Genomic DNA, 24,271 nt, shown 5'->3' on the forward strand with positions numbered 1-24,271 from the left:
TACTATTCGCTCTAATTTGTATCTCGTTTAATATCCATAATAGTTATCAGTTTCCTTTGGAACTTCGTTAAGTGTTAAAGATGGAGATAACAGGTTCGAGAGTTTAGCCGGCCAGGTGGCCGTGCGGTTCTAGGCGCTACAGTCTGGAACCGAGCGATCGCTACGGTCGCAGGTTCGAATCCTCCCTCGGGCATGGATGTGTGTGATGTCCTTAGGTAAGTTAGGTTTAATTAGTTCTAAGTTCTAGGAGACTCATGACCTCAGAAGTTAAGGCGCATAGTGCTCAGAGCCATTTGTTCCAGAGTTTCACAGCAGTGACGAAGCTAATTAATGTCTTCGACCCTGCAAAGATGGAATACGAAGAACATGCTATGCAATCTAAACCACCTACTTCTCCTCAAGACCTACATATGTGTTATTTATTAATTAATTTCTTGGGCATTCATTCCAATGACGCCGCAGTTGGTAAGACAATGTGGAAAAATTATAATTAACCGGAAATAACTCGAGAAACTCTGCGAACTGTGGTTCTAAAGATGATTATTGTACTACCTAAAGTCCTGAATAAAAACAGAGTACCTTCCAAGCCCAAAGAAAACATGTATAGTTATAGCTTTCAGTGAGAAAGAGAATGCTGTAAATTTTTTGGTTAAACGGAGGAGGGAAAAAACACTTAAACTTAAGCAGTTCCCAAATACACTTTCGTTTTGTAAAATATGTACATGAATTATATAAATGGCAGAAAAATTTACTCCAAGAGCGACGTATAAAATGAAATTCGCCAGGATGTGAGAGAATAATTATTCTGAAGGTTTAGAACTGTTCCAGAGAATCAGTGCAGTGTTAACGAAGTCTATGTGCTAGACTGGGCGCTCTGAACTGCTAGTGAGATGAACGTTAATGATTTCCAGGCATCTTCGACCTGGTTAAATAAATTCAAGGCATCATAAGGCAAAGGAAGTTGCAAAATTACGAAATTTACCTCACGTAAACGAGTGGAGGAAATATCACTAATAGGTATACTACAGAGAAATTCGTAGCTGACGTGAAGACGAAGATTCTTGCTATCTCCTAGAAGATGCGTATAAAGTCAATCAGTCACGTTTCGCGCGACCGAACTGTGTTATATACAGGGAAAAAAGACAAAGTTGCTTGCGCAGTCGATTGATAAGTATTAGTGCATTACTGTTTCCGCAGCTTTACCTCTGTCTGCAGGAGAATCAAGGAAAAGTAGTTGCAAAGTTTTGTAATCAGCGTAGAAAAGTCTGAAAAGTGGGATACAATAATTTTCAAAGTTACATCCGAAACGCAGAGAATAATTCATTGCTTCTGTTGGACTCCTGTCCTGGTCATAACGACACCTCTGTCTTTAAGAGTACGACGAGGAGATGTGATATAATTCAGATCACACTTACAAATATTATGATTGAGCTTGTCGATGAAAAGTTTTCTCGACAGTGTAAAGCATTTTTCAGAAAATTGTCGGACAGTATAATTTCCGAAAGTTCTTTGTCATTTCAGATTTCTCAGCGGCTGAATATCGTTAAACATCAGTCATTACTGCATTGTCATTTTGCTTCATTATATGCCTGGCACGCAGCACAAAATGCAGAACATCAGCTACGACAATTTCTAACTGCATTGCAGTTCTGAGTAAATAAAGCTAGTAATTCCTAGTAGTGCCTTAATGAATTAATTTTCGTTTGCCAGGCGTGCCTAGTGTAACGAAAGTGTTTATTTTCGACACTTCGAATTTTAATGACGACTACAAGGAATTGTTTCATTGTCAACAAAACATACATTGTTAAAAGAACTGCTACATTAACTGTTATAAGATATTTAATGTCTGCAAATTACTATCCTAACTGATGAAAGTAATGTACCATTATACACTGCCTTGATTTAATTCCCTCTGCTAGACTCTTTGCAACAATTACATATGAACTGAAAGTTGTTCAAAAAATTAATAACTTCAGACTTTTTGGTACGGTTTAAGTGCCTAAAATTCACGTGTGTCCACGTCGGACTTAAAGGTACGCGGCACTACTTACTCTTGTCACGGCTTCTTATTCACCGACACGCGTGCTAAGCAAGAAGGGCTGTACAAGACGCTGTTAAGCGGGTCTGCATGCGGCAAAAATGAGTAACCCTAACATTTAAAAAAAGAAAAAAATACTTCCAGTGTGCCTTAGTATCTAAAACTGACAGGCATTTCTTTTTGGATATTCTACCTGAGTGAAAAATTTCACTGTAGTTCTCGACATGCTGGGCTGGACAATACCGTTGTCAGTCATCTGAAATTGTTCATTAATAACGAAATCAGTTGTGTACTAATAAACGTATCTTAAATATAGCTACTGCGGTTTTTATTAACATACACACTCAGACAAAGGAAACGAAGCACCACGGAGGTATTATACTGAAGGGAGGGAAATCGTTAGATATTATGTACTTGTACAGACAAACAAAAGATTAAAATTTCAGAAAAGTTGGATGATTTATTGAAAAGACATACGTTGAAAAACATAGCTAGACAATAAGTCGTTGGTACACCTCTGGTCCTTACGCAAGCAATTATTCGGCTTGGCACTGATTGATAGAGCTGTTGGTCGTCCTTCTGAGGGATAATTTGCCAGATTCTGTCCAATTGGCGCGTTACATTATCAAAAACCCGAAATGGTTGGAGGCGGCTACCCATAATGCTCCAAACGTTCTCACTTGGGGAGGGTCCGGCGACCTTGCTGGCCAAGGTAAGGTTTAGCAAGCACACTCTCGCCATGTGCCGGCGGGCATTATCTTGTTGAAAAATAAGCCCAAGATGGCTTGCGATGAAAGCAAAATGGGACGTAGAATGTCATGGAGGTACCGTTGTGCTATAAAGGTGCGCACGTCAACTAAAGGGGTTCTTATATGAAAAGAAATGGCACCCGAGACCATCACTCCTGGTTGTCAGGCGTCATGGTGGGCGACAATAAGTTTCGCATCGCAACTCTGTCTGGAGTGTTGGCTCTGAGCGCTATGGGACTCAACTTCAGAGGTCATCAGTCCCCTATAACTTAGAACTACTTAAACCTAACTAACCTAAGGACATCACACACATCCATGCCCGAGGCAGGATTCGAACCTGCGACCGTAGCGGTCTCGCGGTTCCATACTGCAGCGCCTAGAACCGCACGGCCATCCTTGGAGTGTCTTCAGACACGTCGTCGCTGTTCATTGTGGCTCAGTTCCAAGCGAGAGTGCTCACTCAAGACACATGTACTCTAGTGAATGAGAATCCAGCCCTAAGACGTGTCTGAAGACACCCCAGACCATGTTGGATACCAACCTGACTGTCACCTTCCGTACGATCCGATAACCAGGAGTGATGTCTGGAGGTCCTTTTCATATACTATGTGATCAAATGTATCCCGACAACTCCAAAAACATACGTTTTTCATATTAGGTGCATTGTGCTGCCATCTACTGCCAATTATTCCATATCAGCGACATCAGTAGTCAATAGACAACGTGTAAGAGCAGAACGGGGCGCTCCGCAGAACTCACGGACTTCGAACGTGGTCAGATGATTGGGTGGCACTTCTGTCACACGTCTGTACGCGAGATTTTTACACTCCTAAACATCCCTAGGTCCACTGTTTCCGATGTGATAGTGAAGTGGAAATATGAAGGAACACATACATCACAAAAGTGTACAGGCCGACCTCGCCTGTTGTCTGACAGAAGCCGCCGACAGTTGAAGATGAGAAAACGTGGATTTCATGGTAGAGCGGCTGCTCATAAGCCAAACATCACGCCGGTAAATGCCAAACGACGCCTCGCTTGGTATAAGGAGCGTGAACATTGTACGATTGAACAGCGGAAAAACGTTGTGTGGAGTGACGAATCACGGTACACAATGTAGCGATCTGATGGCAGGGTGTGGGTATGACGAATTCCAGGTGAACGTCATCTGCCAGCGTGTGTAGTGTCAGCAGTAAAATTCGGAGGCGGTGTTGTTATGTTGTGGTTGTGCTTTTCATGAGGGGACTTGCACCCCCTACTGTTTTGCGTAGCACTATCACAGCACAGGCCTAGATTAACGTTTAAAGCACCTTCTTGATTCCCATTGTTTAAGAGATATTCGGGGCTTGCGATTGCATCTTTCAGTACGATCGATGCACGGCATGTGGGGGAGTGGTTACACGACAGTAACATCCCTATAATAGATTGGCGTGAACAGAGTCCTGACTTGAATCCTATAGTATACCTCTGAGATGTTTTGGAAGACTTCATGCCAGACCTCACCGACCGACATCAATACCTCTCCTCAGTGCAGCACTCGGTGAAGAATGGGCTGCCATTCCCCAAGAATACTTCCAGCACCTGATTGAACGTATGCCTGCAAGAGTGGAAGCGGTCAGCAAGGATAAGGGTGGGCCAACACCATATTGAATTACAGCATTACCAATAGAGGGCGCCACGAACTCGTAAGTCATTTTCAGCCAGGTGTCCGGATAGCTTTGGTCACATAGTGTACCAGGATGCTTTTGGTTGTCATCCGTGACACCCTTGCAACACAGTGGGGCTACGACGGTACTCTATAACCCGCTTTGTTGCCCTTCATGAGAAGCCATCCTGGGCTCATATTTCAGCAAAGTAATGCCACAAGCACATGGAGAGAGTTTCTGCTGCTTGTCTTAGTGCTGTCCAACTCTTCCTTGGCCATGAAGCTCGCTTCATCTCTCTCCAGTTGAGAACATTTGGAACATTACATGTAGAGCTCTCCAACAGTTTCAGTATTTTAACAATCTGACGCTTCAATTGGAGAGAATTTGGGCGATACCCATCAGGACATATAACAGCTCTATCAAACAATGCCAAGCCGAACATCTATTTGCATATCGTCCAGAGATGGACCAACGCGTTTTTGACTTGCTCAATATGTGAAGTTCTTTCTGTTGTACAATCATCCAGTTTTTTTTGAAATTATAATTATTTGTTTGTATTTACATGTACATCACATCCACCGATTTTCGTCCCATTAAGATAATTCCTTTCTGGAGTGTATACTACTACACTACGTTCTACTCTGTGGAAGAAATCTTTAGTACGTGAGGTAAAATATAATGTTATATTTTCTTTATCTAAGTAGCCAAATGTAGAAAAATTAACTTCAAGACTAGCCGAAGGGATTGTCACTGTTTGTTATGCAGGGTGTGGCAGCTAAGGCAGGATATCCCCAATTATAAGCTTCGTAATAGTCTTCGTGAGTGATGCAGCTGTATTTCGGCATTTCGGGAAATTATAGAAATGTTGCGAAATACAGGAAGACTTAGGGAAGACCGATGATTCATGAGATTTACCGATGATTCATGAGATCCATTATTGTCCGATTACATGCCTGATGATCAGTTACCGATAATAGTTACACACATGAAATATCTAGTACGCGTTTGGGGTGATCTAAACTGCAAGACCAGCATAAAACTGGTTGTTAAGCAAAGGAAAAAGGGATATGTATTGTAAGAATACTAAAAAAATGTAGTTCATCCTCAAGAGACAAAACTTAGTAAATCCTCGTTTGACACACACGTGAACATCGCTCATGAGTCTGTGCCCGTTACAGGAAGGAGTAACAGGGGATATAGTGAAAATACAAAGAAGAGTCGCATACTTCGTCGCTCGTTCGCTTACGAATGGCGTGAGCGTCACGGAGAAAGAGCATTTGGTGAATTGGTTTCTCCGTTACAACAAATTACAATTAATCTCACAATGTTTGCATTAATAGTGATAATATTCGTACATGCAAAGCACGCTTTGACAATTAATGAAATAAATCTGCTCTTCGTAGCCTCCAAGTTACAAACAAAACTATGGAGTGCATTGGAGCTCCCAGGACTGTTGTACCCAGTTTCACTACATTAGGTCAATAATGAGTACAAATTGCGAGCAGTTACTTCTGCTCGTTTCTCCTTCATTATCAGTGGGGAAATTGTGAAATGTTATTTCGCTGTTAATGGAGTGGGTAAGAAAAATGTAGAAAATTTTGGCACTTGTTTAATGTGACAAAAGTGTCACAGGTCCACCATTTCCCCGCTGGGAGTCCAAGAAGGTTTTGTTGTTCAGAGATGGTGTTCAGTCTGTCGTCTAGTGTTTTACAGATGTTGAAAATTTCACTCGTTTACATTATTACACCACAGGTACCTGCATGCTAATAATTGTCCAACTCGCTCATATCAAATAACGGTTGCGGGCAAACGGGGCTATCAGCTCTTTTGGACTGTCTGTTTAAGTCCCGTACACCAGATGCTTAATTTCCCACCACCGTTCCCGCACGAAAAGAAACACAAAGGAAGGAGGTCGAGAGAGCATGGTGGTGACAGCAGTGGTCCAACCCTCCCAACCCAACAATTGGGGAAACGATTGCCTTAAAGTTCTCTGTCATCAAGGGCAATGTTTGGTGCGACCCTATCGTGCTGGAACGATAATCGTTGCTTGACTGCTATCGGAACAGTCTGCAACACTGCGGTAGTATTTCAGGGAGAAAGATAGCGTAATTTCCTCCACCATGCATGTTAGGTAGAATAAATGGTCCAGCCAAATGGATGTGAACAATACTAGCTCGCACATTTATGGTATAGTCCTGTTAGTTGTGGAACACACGATGTGCCTTAGAATTTTTCAAGACATGACTATTGTGGATGCTGAATTTTCCTGCTGTTGTAAGGGCATCCTCTTCAACAACCAAAACACACGTACGCAACTGAAGAATGTTTACAATGTGGTGTAGATCCCATTGCAGAATCCCACGTACTGGAGAACGTCTTCAGTCTAGGTCTGGTACATTCTGATACTTGAATGGATGCAAGGCAGGACGATCCAAACACTGGCGATGGAGATGTTTAGTTTCATTGGCTGTGTATCGTGTGCTGCTGCCACGATTGTCCTGAATTCGCTGCATCGCCGCTTCCTCAAACTGAACAGTTTGAAGGCTGCACGGTCTACCAGTTCCCCGTAGGATCATGTTTCACAAAAACGCGCAAAAAGTCTTTGAAATGTGTCATGATTTAGTAATCTCCTCCATGAAAATCGTCCTGTATACTGATGCCATGCTGTTCGAGTGTTCCATTATACGTCCCCGTAAATGAGTCATTTCAGATAACTCGATTAGCGTGTAATCAACTATCAGAAACCTGTAAACGAAAGTAGAAACTTTCATGTGAACACAAAATAACTTAAATAATACTACCGTAACTGTATATGCAGAGAGATGGACACCGCTAACGGCAACGAATGCTTGCACTTCTTAGCAGTAAGAAGTAACTGTATTGCAAATAAGGTTCCAGTATCAACGTCTTGTAAACGAAGCAGTCAATAAAACTGCAAACGTTGATCTAAGGGATGTCAAGCGTGAACCCCTTCATCAAACCTGTGACTTGTGTGAAACAACAAATATGTTTCGTTTTTATTTCATCTAATAACTCTACAAATTTGTACACGTGGGTATTTTACAGTCCGTTTATTTTAGTTATGAAATCTACATGTAAAGTGAAGCTGACAAAAACTTGCTTATCTCTCGTTATTTCAGTACCAGCTTGTTTTTATTGAGGCGAAGGTCTTGTGCCATTAGTCCACTGTCTAGTGTACTGGCGAAGAGGTTCTTATGCATACTAGTACAATAACAAAGCAATGAATCTATAACCATCTACACAAAATAAACATTCACAATAACAGAATACTAAAATAAATTAATAGAGAATCTGTTTACAACGCTACGCAATGTAACAAAGATGGATTGCGCAATCAGACAGGTTTTTCGTCAGCTATTTTGCCATTACCTAAAAGTGTACACTCACTGAATTATATCTATTCATTGACTAGAAGTTGAGGATTGTTCTTGCGGCACCTCTCGCTGGCGTTTATGGCAGATTGCTATATGTTTATTTTGATGATAAACTAAGATAAATAGTATAGATTTTATTTTATCAAATACACGAACTGGTATGATTACGTTTCGTTATGTTTGTGCATAGTTTCCACATGAATATCAGGATCTTAGGGCTTTGTAGTATTTGTTGCATTTCACTTGCAGTTATAAGTAATACTTAAAATGAGAGAGCAACTCAAACAGTTTTCCTTACAAGTGGTCACTGTGAGTACCATTCGTCACATGGCACACATCGAGTCGATAGACGAGTTCTTCCCAAGCCTTGATCAGTGCGACTGGAGTAATTGTTGCAACAACTGCTTCAATCCTGTCTCTGAAGTCTGGTAGACAAGCTGGTACCGGAGGCACATAATCGTTTACAAACCTGCAAAGGCAAAAATTACATAGCGTCATATCGGGTGAACATGGAGACCATGCGTAACAAGCTCTGTCATCCGGCCCCTTGCGGTCAATCCAGCGATCGGATACAACGTAGTTTAACCAGTAGCGAACAAAATAAGGCCAGTGTGGTGGCCCACCATCTTGCTGCCAGATAAAATTTGTGTCGTTCAGGTTCTTAGAATTGAGGAAAGAAGAATGGTTCTTGCGCAACAAGGTAATATACACGAGATCCTGTTGCTTCACCAAAAAAGGAAGACCCATAAACCTTCCGCCTGGATACAGCAGTGAAACTTTAAATTTAGGAGAGCGTCGTTCAAATTACACCATCTCTCAGGGATTTTCTGATCCCTCACATGCTCACCTTATGTGTATTCACGTTTCTACTTAGGTGGAATGTCAGTTCATCACTGAAGACCACACGATCCCGGAAAACTTAATAGTTGTCAAGTGTCCACACTATGTCACTGGAACTGTTAATTCACGACCAGCCTTCTGGACTGATTTGTTGGCGCTACACACGAAAGCCTATTCCACTTGTCCGACACGTTCTCTAATCACTCTTGGTCGTCATGTACTTGCATAAAACAGAATTGTTTGAGTTGCTGTTTCATTTGGTGTATTACTTAAAATTTAAGTTGAATATAATAAATGCTACGAAACCTTAAAATCCGATATACCATTCTGAAACACTTGCCATTATATTTTAATCTCGTCAGCTCTCCTGGAACCGACTGTTTTGCACATGTTGTGGAGAAAATTTGTTATAGATCCAGTCAGACTCTAGAGACTAAACTGTGTCATCATATCAAGCTTTACATAACATACAATAAAATTACACCGATAGTAGGGCTTGTACATTTTTTTGTCTGTCTGTCTCTTGCAATTATTGCTAATGAGTTCATCAATCAAATGTTACTAAATTTGAATTTGCTCGTTACTTGTCTATTTGTAGAACACTACATCTTCTTTGTTTAAAAAGAGTAAAAAATTACGACCACATTTTAATGAGTAGATGTCTATAAGAAATAACTATGACTTAAACATTTTTCGTTGGCTATAACTGTGCACAATCTCTACATCAGTTCAACTGCTCTTTGATACTGATCTCTCAAATGAGTGCAATTTCATTTGCATTTGTTGCATTGCAAAGTTTTCTTGTGTAGGCTTGCTTCAATGAATATACTGGTTTTAAATTTTATCAAATTTTTTAGGTGGATGCTCCATTGTGAATTTGCCTTCAGGGTCTTACCCCCGGTGTTTGTTCATGAACACCACCAAGAGTATCTTATTTAAAAATATATAATCTAAAACACTGTTGCAGTATTGTAAGTTGGATATACATGTTTCCTTACTTTATTTCTTCTGTGGTGTAACAAATGAGTGCAATTTCATTTGCATTTGTTGCATTGCAAAGTTTTCTTGTGTAGGCTTGCTTCAATGAATATACTGGTTTTAAATTTTGTCAAATTTTTTAGGCAGATGCTCCATTGTGAATTTGCCTTCAGGGTCTTACCCCCGTTGTTTGTACATGAACACCACCAAGAGTATCTTATTTAAAAATATATTATCTAAAACACTGTTGCAGTATTGTAAGTTGGATATACATGTTTCCTTACTTTATTTCTTCTGTGGTGTGACAAATTCTTGTAACAGATACAATATACACTTTTCTATTACTGTAGGCAGTAATTAAGCCTCAAACTCTTCAATGTGAGTATTAAATAAATGTGGTGCAGTATTTCTCAGCTGTGGTATTACGAAGAAACATGCTCTCCTGAAAAATTCACCCATCAGCACATCTCAGGATAAACTCTTTACTGGATATGTGCACATTCACAGTATGAGGTGTATAGAGTCAAACTTGAATTTCGTGTTTAGATTGTGTGTCAAATATTTTATGTAACAGTAATCAATGTATGAGAATTCCTCATACTGTGAATATGTACACTGATAAATTTACTTCATAGTCTACCTCTAAAGATACATTTTATTCAAATAATGTAATTCTGTACAAATCATGTTAATTTATCAATAATTTGTTCAAAAGTGACCTTTAATAAATAACCAACAGCTAACTCATTCACATAACTTGTGGTGACATAAATACATTTGGCACACAACCACTAAATACCACACTTCAGTACACTTGTTTTAAAGTTTCTTGTTTATTTCTTAATTATTAACCTTGAAATATGAATTTATGTGGTGACATAAATACATTTGGCACACAATCACTAAATACCACACTTCAGTACACTTGTTTTAAAGTTTCTTGTTTATTTCTTAATTATTAACCTTGAAATATGAATTTATATCTGCATCTCTTTCTTTGTGTATTCCTGTTCCTGTCAACTTATCTTTATTTATTTCCTTTATTTTTCTCTTCTTTATAATATGTTAACGAATATTTCCTCGTTTTTCATGCAACTTTCGTAACTCAAGTCTGACAGCGTAAGTAGATGATGAGGTGCTCTATGATTCAGTCATGCTATATTCCATAGCACATATGTCATACGTTGTCACATAGCAGTACAGACAGCACAACGACACAATACACAAGTGTTGCACTACATTTTACAGACACTGTGTTTCACTATAGGTACTAAATACCTAATGCACAATGCAGTTGTCATGAAGCTGCAGAGTAAAATACAAACCTTTTAGCTGCTGCCTCACAATAACATGCTAAATTAGCTCTGTGTTTTACCTCAACTTTCGTACTCTTTGGTAATAAAATTTACTTGCATGAAAATTTGCGATTAACATATTTTATCTATTTTTATTTTTCTATACGTTAATTCCAGCTTTCTGCTGATGTAAAATATCATGCTTTGATTTGTTTTTTATTCATATTGTTATCTTGACTCATAAAAATCCATAATTAATTAATTATGAATAAATGGCGTTCTGAACTCATAAAATGAAAATCTTTGAGAATTTGTGTACTGTTTTTGGACAACATATTGGCCCATTTCATGACATTGTCAGTATATGTTTAAATATGTTGCTGATGAATTTTTAAAATGTGATTATTTTTCTTGAATTGTGTCTACAATTTACTTGTATTTATATATTTTCATTCAACTACAAAATAATATATTCTACAATTTTGTCAAAAAATTGTGTGTGATTCCAGCATTAGTGTTGTTGCTAAAATGTCATTTATATGAAGCTGTTGTTTAACAGTGAAACAACACATAAAAATTAATGTAGGTGACTTCTTTACAGTAGAATAGAAACAAGAACAGTTGATTATTTTTGTAAGATCAGTGACCTAACAAATAATACTGTCATTAGGTAATAAAAATCTACAATTTAAATTCAAAGAGCTAAAAAAATTCTTCTGCGTTTGCCTAAAGGCAATATCAACATGGAATTATATTTTATGTAGATGAGTATAGGGAAATGAAATGAAACTATATACTTTAGTATAAACAAACATCATCTGACGTATATGAGAAAACAGCATTAATGGATGAGAAAATTTTATGTAGCTGATAAGAATGTAGCAGATTTAAGATACTGTAAATGAAAAAGTATATTACCAGGAATGTTGTAGGTCATGTAGTTATTAAACTGAATAACAAGTTACATATGACCCATATTAAAGATGTGTTTAGGGATTGCTGTGAATCAGTTGATTTTAGTAGACAGCTTGCAGTAGCTTATGCAAATTTATGCTACTCTTTCACTACCAGCTTTCTTATTTTGTAAGTAAAAATCTATGGGAATATTAATTCTTGTTCAAAATGATACAATTTCCATCCTCTAGAAGAAAGAGTCGTACACACTTTACTGACAGCTATTTGTCGCTATAGATGTTCTTTTAGAGCTGTTCTCAATGTCTCCATTTGTGTTTGATAGTTTAGTTATAATATCAGCTTACAATCATAAATGTATGATGAACTTTAAAACTTAAAATCACAGTCTCACACTCCATGCAGTCATACCTTAATAATGTTAGTCAGTACTATCAGTCATTATTGGGCAGCTGTTTAGAATGTGGTATCTTGATTTTCATCATGTATCTCAGAGATGTACATCTGAAACTCTTGAAAATAATGAGGTAGGTGTTTTAATCATGGTTTGTGTTTCATTTCAGCACCCAATGTACATGATGGCTTCCATTGTCTACTTGGTATTTGGTCTGGCCCTAACATCTATGTGCATCAACGTTGTGCAGGTAATAAATTAATTATATACTTCTGCTCTCAGTTACATTGCTTACATTAATTACATTATTTAGTAACTCATTTTACACCTTCTTGAAAACACGGCTTTTCGTTATTTACACTATCGAAAAAGATTATTTAACGTTATATACCTTCACTGACAAATGAAATTACGTGCTTTTTTTCTAAATTTGTGTAGTATATTATGCAGAAGACACTCTATGGTACGTATCTAAACCATGTGTGTTTCTTTATTTCGAAAACTGTCATTAGTGGCCTGAAATTTCTTTAGATCTGTTTCATAGGTTTATTATTAGGTTTGAAAAATTACATTTGACACATTAAAATGCCTGAAATTTCTGAGTTTCAATGATAGTGTTTCCCAAGACTTACGTCTACACATCCCACAGCTTGCCTGTTCTTCTGTTCTACAAAATGCTTTCTTGTGGGCATTATGCCCACCATCAGTATCCATTGTCTACCATATACTTTCCTAAATATTTATACTTGTGGAGTCATTCGTATTTTTTCAATTTTTCATATGTCCTAAATTCGAGAGTGGGACGTCACAGTCAAGAGTAATCAGTGTTGGTGATTCTCCCTACCTTTGTTTCCCTTTCGTAATCTCTGCAACCCGTTACAGCATCTATTACTAATGTTTATGTGTATGTGATTTTCAAATTTACTTTTTGAGGCGCCATTTTTGTTGTAGCATCAGTAAGAGGCTACTGCAGCAGAACTTTCTATTTATTTTTTATCACTTACTGTATTTATCTATTTCTAAATTTTAGCTGTGTGATTTCGCTTTATAGGGTGTTCTATAATATTCATTCTAGGAACTGTACTATAACCGTGTCATGGTGATTTGTTTCCTTTGTTAGTTGCTCGTTCTGGATACAATATATAGCACTCCTTTACTTATATTTCCCAGACTTTGTGTCAGTATGCAGAATTCTGTCTTTCTCTGTGTTCCTGCTAGTACCTATAAATCCATAATTAATTCTTTTGCCATATTGAATGATTACAGAGCTTCGTAGTTTTTCCTTTAGCAGTCACTTTTATTATTCAGTCTGTGTACAACTAAAATGTCAGCTGTAGTTCGTGCACTACTTTATTGTCCTGTTTATTCATAGATACAAGTGTGAAACTGGGAATTTGTTTTACACATAAATGCTGTATCTTACTGGTTGTTTGTACAAATTACGTTTGCGTGTAAGATTCAGATATGGCAGTAAGCTTTATATGTAGAGTGTGATTATTATTTCTTGTCTTTATAATTATGTTTTGGTAACTAATCTTACTTTCGGTGTCTTCTCATGTTATCAACTCTATGCTTTAGCTTCTTGAATTCACATCTTTCTGGATATTTCTTTGTTTTGATTAGAATGCTCTGCCAGGCAGAGAACATTACTCACGCAGAGCACATGTACCCAGTTCAGTACAATGTTCTATGTAATAAACTGGCTTCAATACGCTTAATGAATAGGTTTCATATTATTGCTGATAAATATTTAAGAGACAGCAGATCCGTCTGTAGAAAGGACTCATTACAAAAATGTAAGTAGCCTATTATTGTTGTCAACATCTGCATGAAGAGAACGATACTAAAGAACAGGATTTAATTGATTCTCTAGTTCATTCTGTTATCTCTACAGTCTTGCTTTGTAAGCTGAAGAGAATACATTCTCTACAACGGAAGATGCTGATGTTGCAGCACACAGGATTTTTGTTCGAAACGTATTGCGCTGCAAACGAAAAGTTCTTGTGGTCCTGTCACTGTACGAGACAGTCCAGTAATCATTAAACATATAATTATGATTTTCTAGGCTTTTTATCTCTACCAAATAGACAGATAGCTGATATATTTCTTACTTCTGTAGCAACAGCCGTGACAGGCATTGGGAGAATATAACAGTTTTTATTTTATAGGTTAAGTCGTTCACATATTGACAAAAATTTAAAATCACGAATGCTAACGAAACCATTTGTGTAGATTGATCAGTCAAACGAACTGTTTTAAAATATAAAAAGGTATGTTTGAAGATATTTGATTTACTTGAAATCAGTTTACCAAGGGCATTCATTTTTCAAACACAGTAAGGTAATACAAGAATGCCAACAAATGATTTATCGTGTAATCTTAGAGAAACTGAAGCAGAGCCAATAACATCAGGCAAAGAGAGATAGCTGTCAGCATTAGACGCATCCTTAGAACCAGTTACGATAGATTTTGAGAATGATATACAGATTGAAAAAAAAAGTCTCAATTGGTGGTCGGCATGTGATTCCTCATCTCAGTATATGACAAAAATGTATCTTGCCAAACGTAGTACCACCAATAGGTTGAATAGACGTGCGATTTAAAATCCGATGCTCTGGCAACGCCGAAGCTGCGTGCAGCATGGGCAAGAACAGATAAACTCTGCGCTGTGCCGGAGCTGTACCTTTAGTTTAGTGAGACAAGACAATGCCGTAGGGAGCGAATATGCAGACTGGCCGATGTTGGAGTAGTGTTCGCGCCAAACTACTTTTTTTCAGTTAAAGTATCAAACTGTACCCAATTTACACCTACAAAATGTGGTACCTTGTGTATTTCTGTCCGTTAGTGTTGCATTTATTGAAACAGTAAGACATAACATGGATTTATTACAGACGTAAGCGACCACTCTCTTTTGTCCAGGGCACAAACAAAATCAAAAGAAAATAACAGTGGATATAGTAACATCGTAACCATCCAATGAGATGAAAAAAAACACAATAGTTTGGTTACACTGGACTGCGCACTATGCTACGCACAAAAATTCCATTCGGTACATTTGACGTCCAGACTGATCTTCAAAGTGTCGGTACATATGTCAATGAGCAACGTTGACTTTAGAGACGTTCAAAGCGACCAACTTGCGGTTGCAAGCATTTCACCAGTCGCTGTATCATTCTTTGCTGGACACTACTCCAACATCGGCCAGTCTGCATATTCGCTCCCTGCGGCATTGCCTTGTCTCACTAAACTAAAGGAACAGCTCCGGCACAGCGCAGAGTTTATCTGTTCTTGCCCATGCTGCACGCAGCTTCGGCGTTGTCAGAGCATATAACTATGATTTTCAAGGCTTTTTATCTCTAGGCTTTTTATCTCTACCAAATAGACAGATAGCTGATATATTTCTTACTTCTGTAGCAACAGCCCTGACAGGCATTGGGAGAATATAACAGTTTTTATTTTATAGGTTAAGGCAAGTCGTTCACATATTGACAAAAATTTAAAATCACGAATGCTAACGAAACTGAAGCAGTATGCACGCGAGATATTAGGTCGTGTACATTAATGAATGCAGTACTGTAAACTTGTTCCTTCTAGAGTACCCACAAATAAAAATCTAAATGATAAAGGTACAGGGAACTTAGAGGCTAGCCGGCCGAGGTGGCCGAGCAGTTCTAGGCGCTACAGTCTGGAACCGCGTGACCGCTACGGTCGCAGGTTCGAATCCTGCCTCGGGCATGGATGTGTGTGATGTCCTTAGGTTAGTTAGGTTTATGTAGTTCTAAGTTCTAGGGGACTGATGACCTCTGACGTTAAGTCCCATGGTGTTTAGAGCCATTTTGAAGTTGGAGGCCAGAACATGTTGCCTCCAAGAACAATTCACTTCCCTGGAATTGCTTCGTTCAAATACACTGAAGAGCCAAAGAAACTGGTACACCTGCCAAATATCATGAAGGGCCCCAGCGAGCACGCAGAAGTGGCACAGCACAACGTATCATTGACTCGACTAATGTCTGAAGTAGTAATGGAGGGACCGGACACGATGAATCCTGCAGAGCTTTCCATAAATCCGTAAGAGTACGAGGGGCTGGAATCTCTTCTGAAGAGCACACTGCAAGGCATCCCAGGTACGCTCAGTAATATTCTTATCTAGGGAATATGGTGGCCAGCGGAAGTGTTTAAACTAAGGAGGTGTTCCTGGAGCCACTCTGTATCAATACTGGACGTGTGGGCTGTCGCACTGTCCATTACCTAAGTCCGTCGGAATGCTCAATGGACATGAATGGATGCAGGTGATCATACAGGATTCTTACGCACGTGTCACCTGTCAGAGTCGTATCTAGAGGTATCAGGGATCCCATATCACTCTATCGACACACGCCACACACCATTACAGCGCCTCCACCAGCCTGTACTGTCTGCTGCTGACATGGAGGGTACATGGATTCATTAGGTTGTCTCTATACCCGTACACGTCCATCCGGTAGATAGAATTTGAAACGAGACTCGTCCGACCAGGCAACATGTTTCAAGTCATCAAAGTCCAATGTCGGTATTGACGGGCCCAGGCGGCACGTAAAGCTTTGGTTTCTGCGGTTGTCATGGGTACAAGAGTGGGCCTTCGGCTCCGAAAGCCGATATCGATGATGTTTCGTTGAATGGTTCGCACGCTGACACTTGTTGATGCCCCACCATTGAAATCTGCAGCTATTTGAGGGAGAGTTGCACTTCTGTAACGTAGAACGATTCTCTTCAGTCGATGGTCCCGTTCTTGCAGGATCTTTTTCTGGCCGCAGCCATGTCAGAGATCTGATGTTTTACGGTATTACTGATATCCACGGTACACTCGTGAAAAGATCTTATGGGAAAATCCCCACCTCATCGCCGCCTCGGAAGGGCTGTGTGCCACCGCTCGTGCGCCGACTAAACACCACATTGAAACTCACTTAAATCTTGATAACCTGTCATTGTAGCAGCGGTTAGCGACGTAAAGACGGCGCCGGGCACTTGTCGTCTTATATAGGGATTGCCGACCACAGCGCCGTATTCTGCCTGTTTACGTATCTCTGCATTTGAATACGCATTCCTATACCAGTTTCTTTGGCACTTCGCCGTAGTTACGCACATTCTGTCCAAAATGTGCGGAGCACCGACATGCTGAAACTATAGACGTCGCCGAACACCAAGGGGAACGTTTTCTGCTGCGTCGGGCAAAGTACTGCAAAGAAATGTACGATATAGGGGCGCATTCAATTAGTTCAGCAAAAGGTAATGGTCCAAACTCTCTACTGACACGATTTCAGCCCCCAGGTTTTATACAAAAGCGTGCTTGATGCCACATTCAAGGGTGACCTGAGGGTTGTGTTCCAATAATGGCTGTTATGGAGTCGGATAATACCTGCACGAGTGCAGACAGATTCGTCAGTCCATCTCACGTTATTTATAAAATGTTCGTTATCTTCAATTTGGTGCTAAAGCTATTCACAGAACCTTACTCATCGGATGCAGGCTTCTCGCTACTGGTGTGTTTAATGATACGAATTCAGTTCTTCATAGTGATGCAGTTCAAAAGCCAATTTTTGAGTTATCTGGAACGGCCCTGCTGTATCACTGGTACATCGCCGAGCTGACTGGTGAATAGTTTCAAGTCTCGCGTTCTCTGTTTGTGGAGTACATCTAGTCCTTGAGCGACCTCTGTGCATTATTTGTGGACGAAGCTTACCAGTTTTCAGAAGGCGTTGATTCTGATGAAAAACATTCTCATTGGGATGGCGCCTTTGAGGGTACCCTACAGCATATGCACGAGCAGCAGCAGCAGCAGCAGCTTGGTTATCGTATGTACTGAGCACCGGAAGCATGTAGACGTATTCATCATAGGTATTCTCTATTGGGAAGCCGCCCTACTTATTTTGACAAAATCAATTATGGTTCCGCACTGCGCATTTCGTAGACACATGAATACAGTTCATTGGATGCCACTGTCATGTGATAGGATATCGTCATGTACAAAATTATGCCCTGCTTGTAAACGACGAGAACTATTGACTGGGCGTCTGAAAAATAAAGGAACCTGGCCAGGAATTCGCACTGTAGCTCCCTGGTGGATGCGGGTTTGATGTCCCAGCAGTCTATTCAGTGAGCTACAACGGCTGGTATGGTAGAGCGACCTGATATACGTTCCTCTGTACATTCCGTTGCACTGCGTGGTATGACAGTGTTGCCAGCTCCTCGGTTTCATACTGCGTTTTCAAAATGCACCCAATCTGATTTTGCTAGGTAAACTTTTCCCTTCAAGATGGGTAAGGAATTTTATGCCGACCTCCAAGTACGGCATTTTTTCTTCGCCCTGAATATCAAATTTGATTAATACTTTATATTCGATTCTACTTCTTGTGCTGTCTACATATAACTAAGGAGCCATTGGGAAAAATTACATTTTGTTAATATAGCTATTCATAGTGATGTGATCTCTTAGGTTTTCTCGATGTATATGATTAATAATGAGCTTGCTGTCTTTGTAGCGAGTTGTTGCTTCCATTTTACGCACAACACTTCGAGGACCGACCGAGCCGACTTCTTCAGGTACTACGAGTTTTGTTGTTATGTTGGTATTCTGTCTTCATTCTTCTCCTGATTTGTACAGAATTTGTTTGAACTTCTGATTGCTGTAATGGTTTATGCCTTACAAAAATATAATTACAAGTTCACTATGTTTTCCTTCCGCCCTTGTGAAGAAATCTTGTCAGGATTCATATTCAGTTCCTCAGTAAAACCCCCTTCCGCTTCTAGTGCTTCAAAGGCGATATGGCTTCGTCTATCGTTTTCTTTAGCAAATGTTTCTTGTAAAACTTTTTTGTTTCTTCTAGCATTTTAATATCCTTTGAATTGCTAATGTTAAACTTCTATATTGCGGATGGTGTACTAGTGATTTTGCTATCATCTGATCTGTAAATAGTTCCACATACACGTTGAATAACATGTCAGTCGTATTTTTTATCAATAATCTTTTTCCTCCAATTGATTTCATGCAGCTTACCACGACTTTCTTCCCTTCTCCTGGTGCTTATACCCAGCGTCCTTAATAATTTGTGGCAAATATGGTTATCTCTTCTCGTTTACAGTTTTGCTCTTACAAATCCATCTAGTAATGTGGGATAGTTATTCCCTAATGTCTTAATACATGTCCTACCATCACATCCCTTCTTTTTGTCAGTGTTTATCTTCGTCGATACTGTGGAGAAACCTAAAGTCTCACTTATCCGTACACTTTGTTTTCAGCATACTTTTCTAACATATATTTCAAACACATCCCTTCTATTCCGATTATCCCTCAGTCCACGTTTCACTTTCATACAAAGCTGTGCCCCAGATGTACTTTCTAAGAAAATTTTTCCTTAAATTAAATCCTGTAACTGATATTAGTAAACTTGATTTAGCGAGGAATTATCTCTTTATCTTTACTTACTATATCTTTACTTACTATATTTTGCTTACGAAGTACTAGAAGTCCTTCATTTCGCCTGCTACGTGGTCCTCATGCAGACGTAGAAGTGAGTTATACAGGAAATGCTACATAGTAACAATGCTGCAGAATACTCATAAATTCATTACCTTACTGTCAACATTACTAGCACAATAGATGTACGCCCGGTCAACCTTACACGACGGATGTGTGAAAGCTGCTAAGGTTATCGCTAATCTCATTTTCGCTACTCCTCATTAGTGCTGTCTTTTTCTTTGGTTTAACTCAAGCGATATTCTGTGCTCATAAGACAATTAAGCCGATTAAACATGTTCTCCACGTCTACATTGCCTTACTGTAGATCTTCCTCAGCTTCATTGAGGATGTCATCACCGAATCTTTTTATTTATACCCTTTGACCCTGAATTTTAATCCCACTCCTTTACCTTTGCTTTGTTTCCGTCATTGCTTCATCCATAACGTCGAACAATATTAGAGAAATATTGCATGCCTGTCCTACTTCCGTTTTTGTTGGAGTACTTTTCGCCAGGTCTACAATTTTTATTGTTCCCTCCTGGCTCTTGCAGATGGTGTGTATTATCCATATTTTCTTATAATTTCATATTACTTTTCTTGGGATTTCAAACACGTTACATCATTTTACGCACTCTGATTTTTCCTAAGTGCATTATGAAGCACAACGTTAGAACTGTCTGTGTTTCGCTTTTACTTCTCTTCTAGCAAATTTGATTGTTGTCTAATAGAGCGTTAACTTTCATTTCCATTACTGAATGTCATTCATACCAACAACTTAAATGCATGATCTCTTAAGCTGACAGTTTACTAATTCTCGATTTTATCCGCATTTGCTGTCTTCGAGATGCGTGGTTGATACCCTTCCGAAACTCCAATTTTTTTTTTTTTTTTTTTTTGCCGGTCTTAAACCGTCAATACAGTAACTTGAGGAACAGTTTTATTACCACTTAATTTGATAATTTTAGAAATTCGGAAGGAATGTTATCGATTTCTACTGCCCTGTTTGTTTGCAAGTCTTCTAAGGCCCTGTCAAATTCTAACAGGAATGATGCGTACCTATGTTTTCAAAATCAACCCCTTTTTTCAGAAGAAAATCTTCTCTGTTGTGGAGTCCATCAACGCTTTTTTTTTTTTTTTTTTTCGCTCTTAACGCGTAAGTCTCGGCTTTTAATTTTGACTTTTCTATATGCTAAATCTGTCCTTCCGACGATCGTTTGCGTTTCGATGACTTCCATTTCTGCTGCAACCAATTTGCTTGTCTTACCTAAATTTATTGTTGATTTGATTCCAAGTGAATTATATTGCTGCATTCCTTTCTTTTGCTAAAATTTTTTTGTATTTTATTTTCTTGATAAATCTCCGAAGTTTCAACTCGCACTTGATTGCCACTGAATTGTGTGACCTAAACCTATGTGTGGCCTTGGGCACATCATATAGTCCAATGTCTGACGTCGGCATCTCTGTCTTGCCATGATGTTTGCCAACTAGTTTGTAGCATGGCTCCATGCCTTTCCCAAACATATCTCATCCTGTTGTGATTTTTAACTCCGTATTCACTATTACTAGCAGAAGTTTATTGCAGAACTCAATAAATCTTCTTCCTGTTTCATTAATACTACCTTGCCCATATAGTCCCTCAAATTCTTTCCTCTACTACAGCGTTCCCTTCCCAAGTCATTCATAGCCCTTGAGATAGTGAGCTACAGGTCAATGCCTTCCGTCACTCCCTGTCTTCATTTTTACATTTCTTTTTATCTCTCTACTCTTCTACGGAGATCTGTTGGTCTTCTCTTCATCAAATTTAGTTTGATGGGTTGAGTCAAACATTTTCGTAAACTACGAGGGTTGGAACTTAAATAGTGCAAACTATTTATTAACAACCGATACTAAAGACTTACATGTTTGCATCTGTTACTGTCCTTCAAAGCAGTCACCAAGGTTGAGTAGAATCCGTTGCCAGCGATGTGGAAGGCGTAGTATACCGTTAGCAGAGCTTGCTCTATTGATGTTGCGAATGGAGCGGTCTACTGCCTGTCGAATCTCTGGAACAGTTCTGAAGCGAATGCTACGAAGTGGTTACATCATCTTTGGAATCAAATCAGAGTCACAAGGACTTAAGTCCGGGGAGTATGGTGGATGGTACAGTACTTCCCAGTCCCACTGACAGAACAGAGCAACCACAGCTTGCGCTGTATGCGCCCGCGCATTGTCTGCGAAATGATGGGTGGGTTGCAAAGAAATTGTCGCCGCTTCTTTCGCAAAGCTGGTCACAGGTGATGCTCCAAAAACGAACAGTAATACTGTGCATTGACGGTATGTCGTGGAGGAACGTAATGCGTTAGGATAACACCATCAAGTCGTACATGAGAATCATCATAATTTTAGACCGCTCCATTCACACCATCAACAGAACAGGCTCCGCTAACGGTATACAATGCCTTCCACATCGCTGGCACGGGTTCTACACAACGCTAGTGACTACTTTGAAGGACAGTGAAAGGTGCAAACATGAAACTCTTTTGTATCGGTTGTGGATAAATAGTTGCCACTATTTAAGTTCCAACTCTCGTATTTTTGCTCCCGCTTTCAAATTTCCTCAATTTTTAACGACCTCCGATAAATACTGGTTGTGCTACAAGCACCGCTTCTGAAAAAAACTGTCTCCTAACTCACTATTTGGCGTAAGTGATATTTTTATTGTAGTTATTTCGAACTAGTGTTGGTGATATTTGACGACTCTGTCCACTTCTGAGTGCAGTGCTATGTCTCCAGACTCTATGAAAGAGAACGTAGGTGAAGCCATCATGTAGATTTTATATATGGTGGGTTTTCTTCTTCGACGTTTGGACCTACATTCGATGCTATTGTGTTAATTTGTTTTATTCCAGGATTAAACCCATCGTGTAATACCAGTAATAACTTCCAAATGAATGCCATTTCACAACAGCTTTACCTATAGGTAAATTTGTTAGAAAAGGGAGTGTGGTGGGAGATTATTTGAGTACCTGAACATGTGTACTATTTAAAAGGGCTCAGATATGATACAAAGCTGTTTGTGAGTATCTGATGGATTAGCTCATTTGTCTTATAGTTCCCTCATGCACGTCAAAGACACTGTAAGTCCACATAGACCTTCTTTAAGGGGTACAACCGAATATATCGACAGCATCTTAATATAATCTTCAGGGTCCAGATACCTACGACCAATCCCCAATTGTGCTTCATATTCAGTACATAGGTAACACAGGTTGCATTATAAAGAAAAAAAGAAGCTATCGATCCTATACGCATCAAATTATAGCAGCCAATCTGCCTCGTAAATTTACTGGGTGAGATTGCTGAAAAAAAGACATTCATTGAAAAATTACATTCATTGAAAATTCATTGAAATGTCAGAGGATTCTAACAGGATTAAATAATGGTCATTAACGATGCAGGAAGGAAAAATGTAAAGTGGAAACCTTTCATGGAGCGAGAAGTTCGTACACACAACACATGAAAAATATGGAATAACTATAAGTAAGGATATTTCTGGGACGTTTGACATGGTTGTCTTCCAATTTTAGGCACGTAAGGGAAAATATCTGCCCAAGAATGTTGCGCTACTGTGTATTAGATTACTAAGAGACTGAAGATTGATATGTGGGAATGTCAAATCCTATGGCAACAGTTACCATATGTATTTCAAAATGATACCTTCAGGGTTATATATGCAATCCAGAATTCTGGGATGTTAATTGAGAAACACTTGTGCATAGGTTACAAAACAGGCACGAACTCTTAAGAGTTTCCAGTCGGCTGATAATTTGTTACTTCTAGTGAACACGAATAGCCGACACTCGCGAGAACGTATTTATGACAAACTTCTTGTAACTGTAATGAATGATGCACACAACATTTATGCTGTTTAATGGATGGCTTTCAAGGTTCCCATGGATTAAAATAAATCAGGGTGAAAACTCAAAGGCGTATGGTCAACAGATATTGAGATTTGGACCAGGATGAACGTGCCCTATCAAGTCTAGTTACAAAACATAGAGAGGAAAGGTAACTGAACCACGAATAATATCATTAATGTGGGGTAAAGGAAATTTTTTGGCACTGTATGTAACTAGGCTGTTCTAGGAGTCCAACTGCTACTGTGAGCATCTGAGCCAGTGTTTGAGTGTACAGATTACGATATTCAGAAGACTGATCCACTACCTTTCCAGACATACGCCTTACCCTACATACAAGCACAGAGTGATAGGATGGCAATGACTATATCAAAACAGATACACAGGGTCATGTTCTACGTGAAGGTCCGCTAAGCAGCTTTTGGGAGGCAAAAGGGTTTATAACACAATTACAGTAAAACAGAGTTTTGGGATTCTAAATATTCCGACCGAAGCTGACTAAGAAAGTCAAGACGCAGGCTACAGTTAACATCCAACACAACAAAGACGAGAAAGGTCAGTTGACGTGCCCAAGGAACGAAAAAGAAGCTCGATAGGTCTACGACCATGTAGCACAGTTACGTAACACTGAAATGA

The 24,271-nt window shown here is 39.2% G+C and overlaps 1 protein-coding gene across 1 annotated transcript in view; it reads left to right on the forward strand.

Moving 5' to 3' along the window:
• Positions 1-24,271, forward strand: part of LOC126253224 (uncharacterized) — a 92,632-nt gene that overhangs the window by 60,644 nt on the left and 7,717 nt on the right. The window contains exon 4 of the mRNA XM_049954410.1: positions 12,414-12,494. Within this exon, the coding sequence (XP_049810367.1) occupies positions 12,414-12,494 (81 nt within the window). The remainder of the gene's footprint in view (positions 1-12,413; positions 12,495-24,271) is intronic.

This window comes from Schistocerca nitens, chromosome 4 (assembly GCF_023898315.1).
Source record: "Schistocerca nitens isolate TAMUIC-IGC-003100 chromosome 4, iqSchNite1.1, whole genome shotgun sequence".
Classification (NCBI taxonomy): Eukaryota; Metazoa; Arthropoda; class Insecta; order Orthoptera; family Acrididae; genus Schistocerca; species Schistocerca nitens.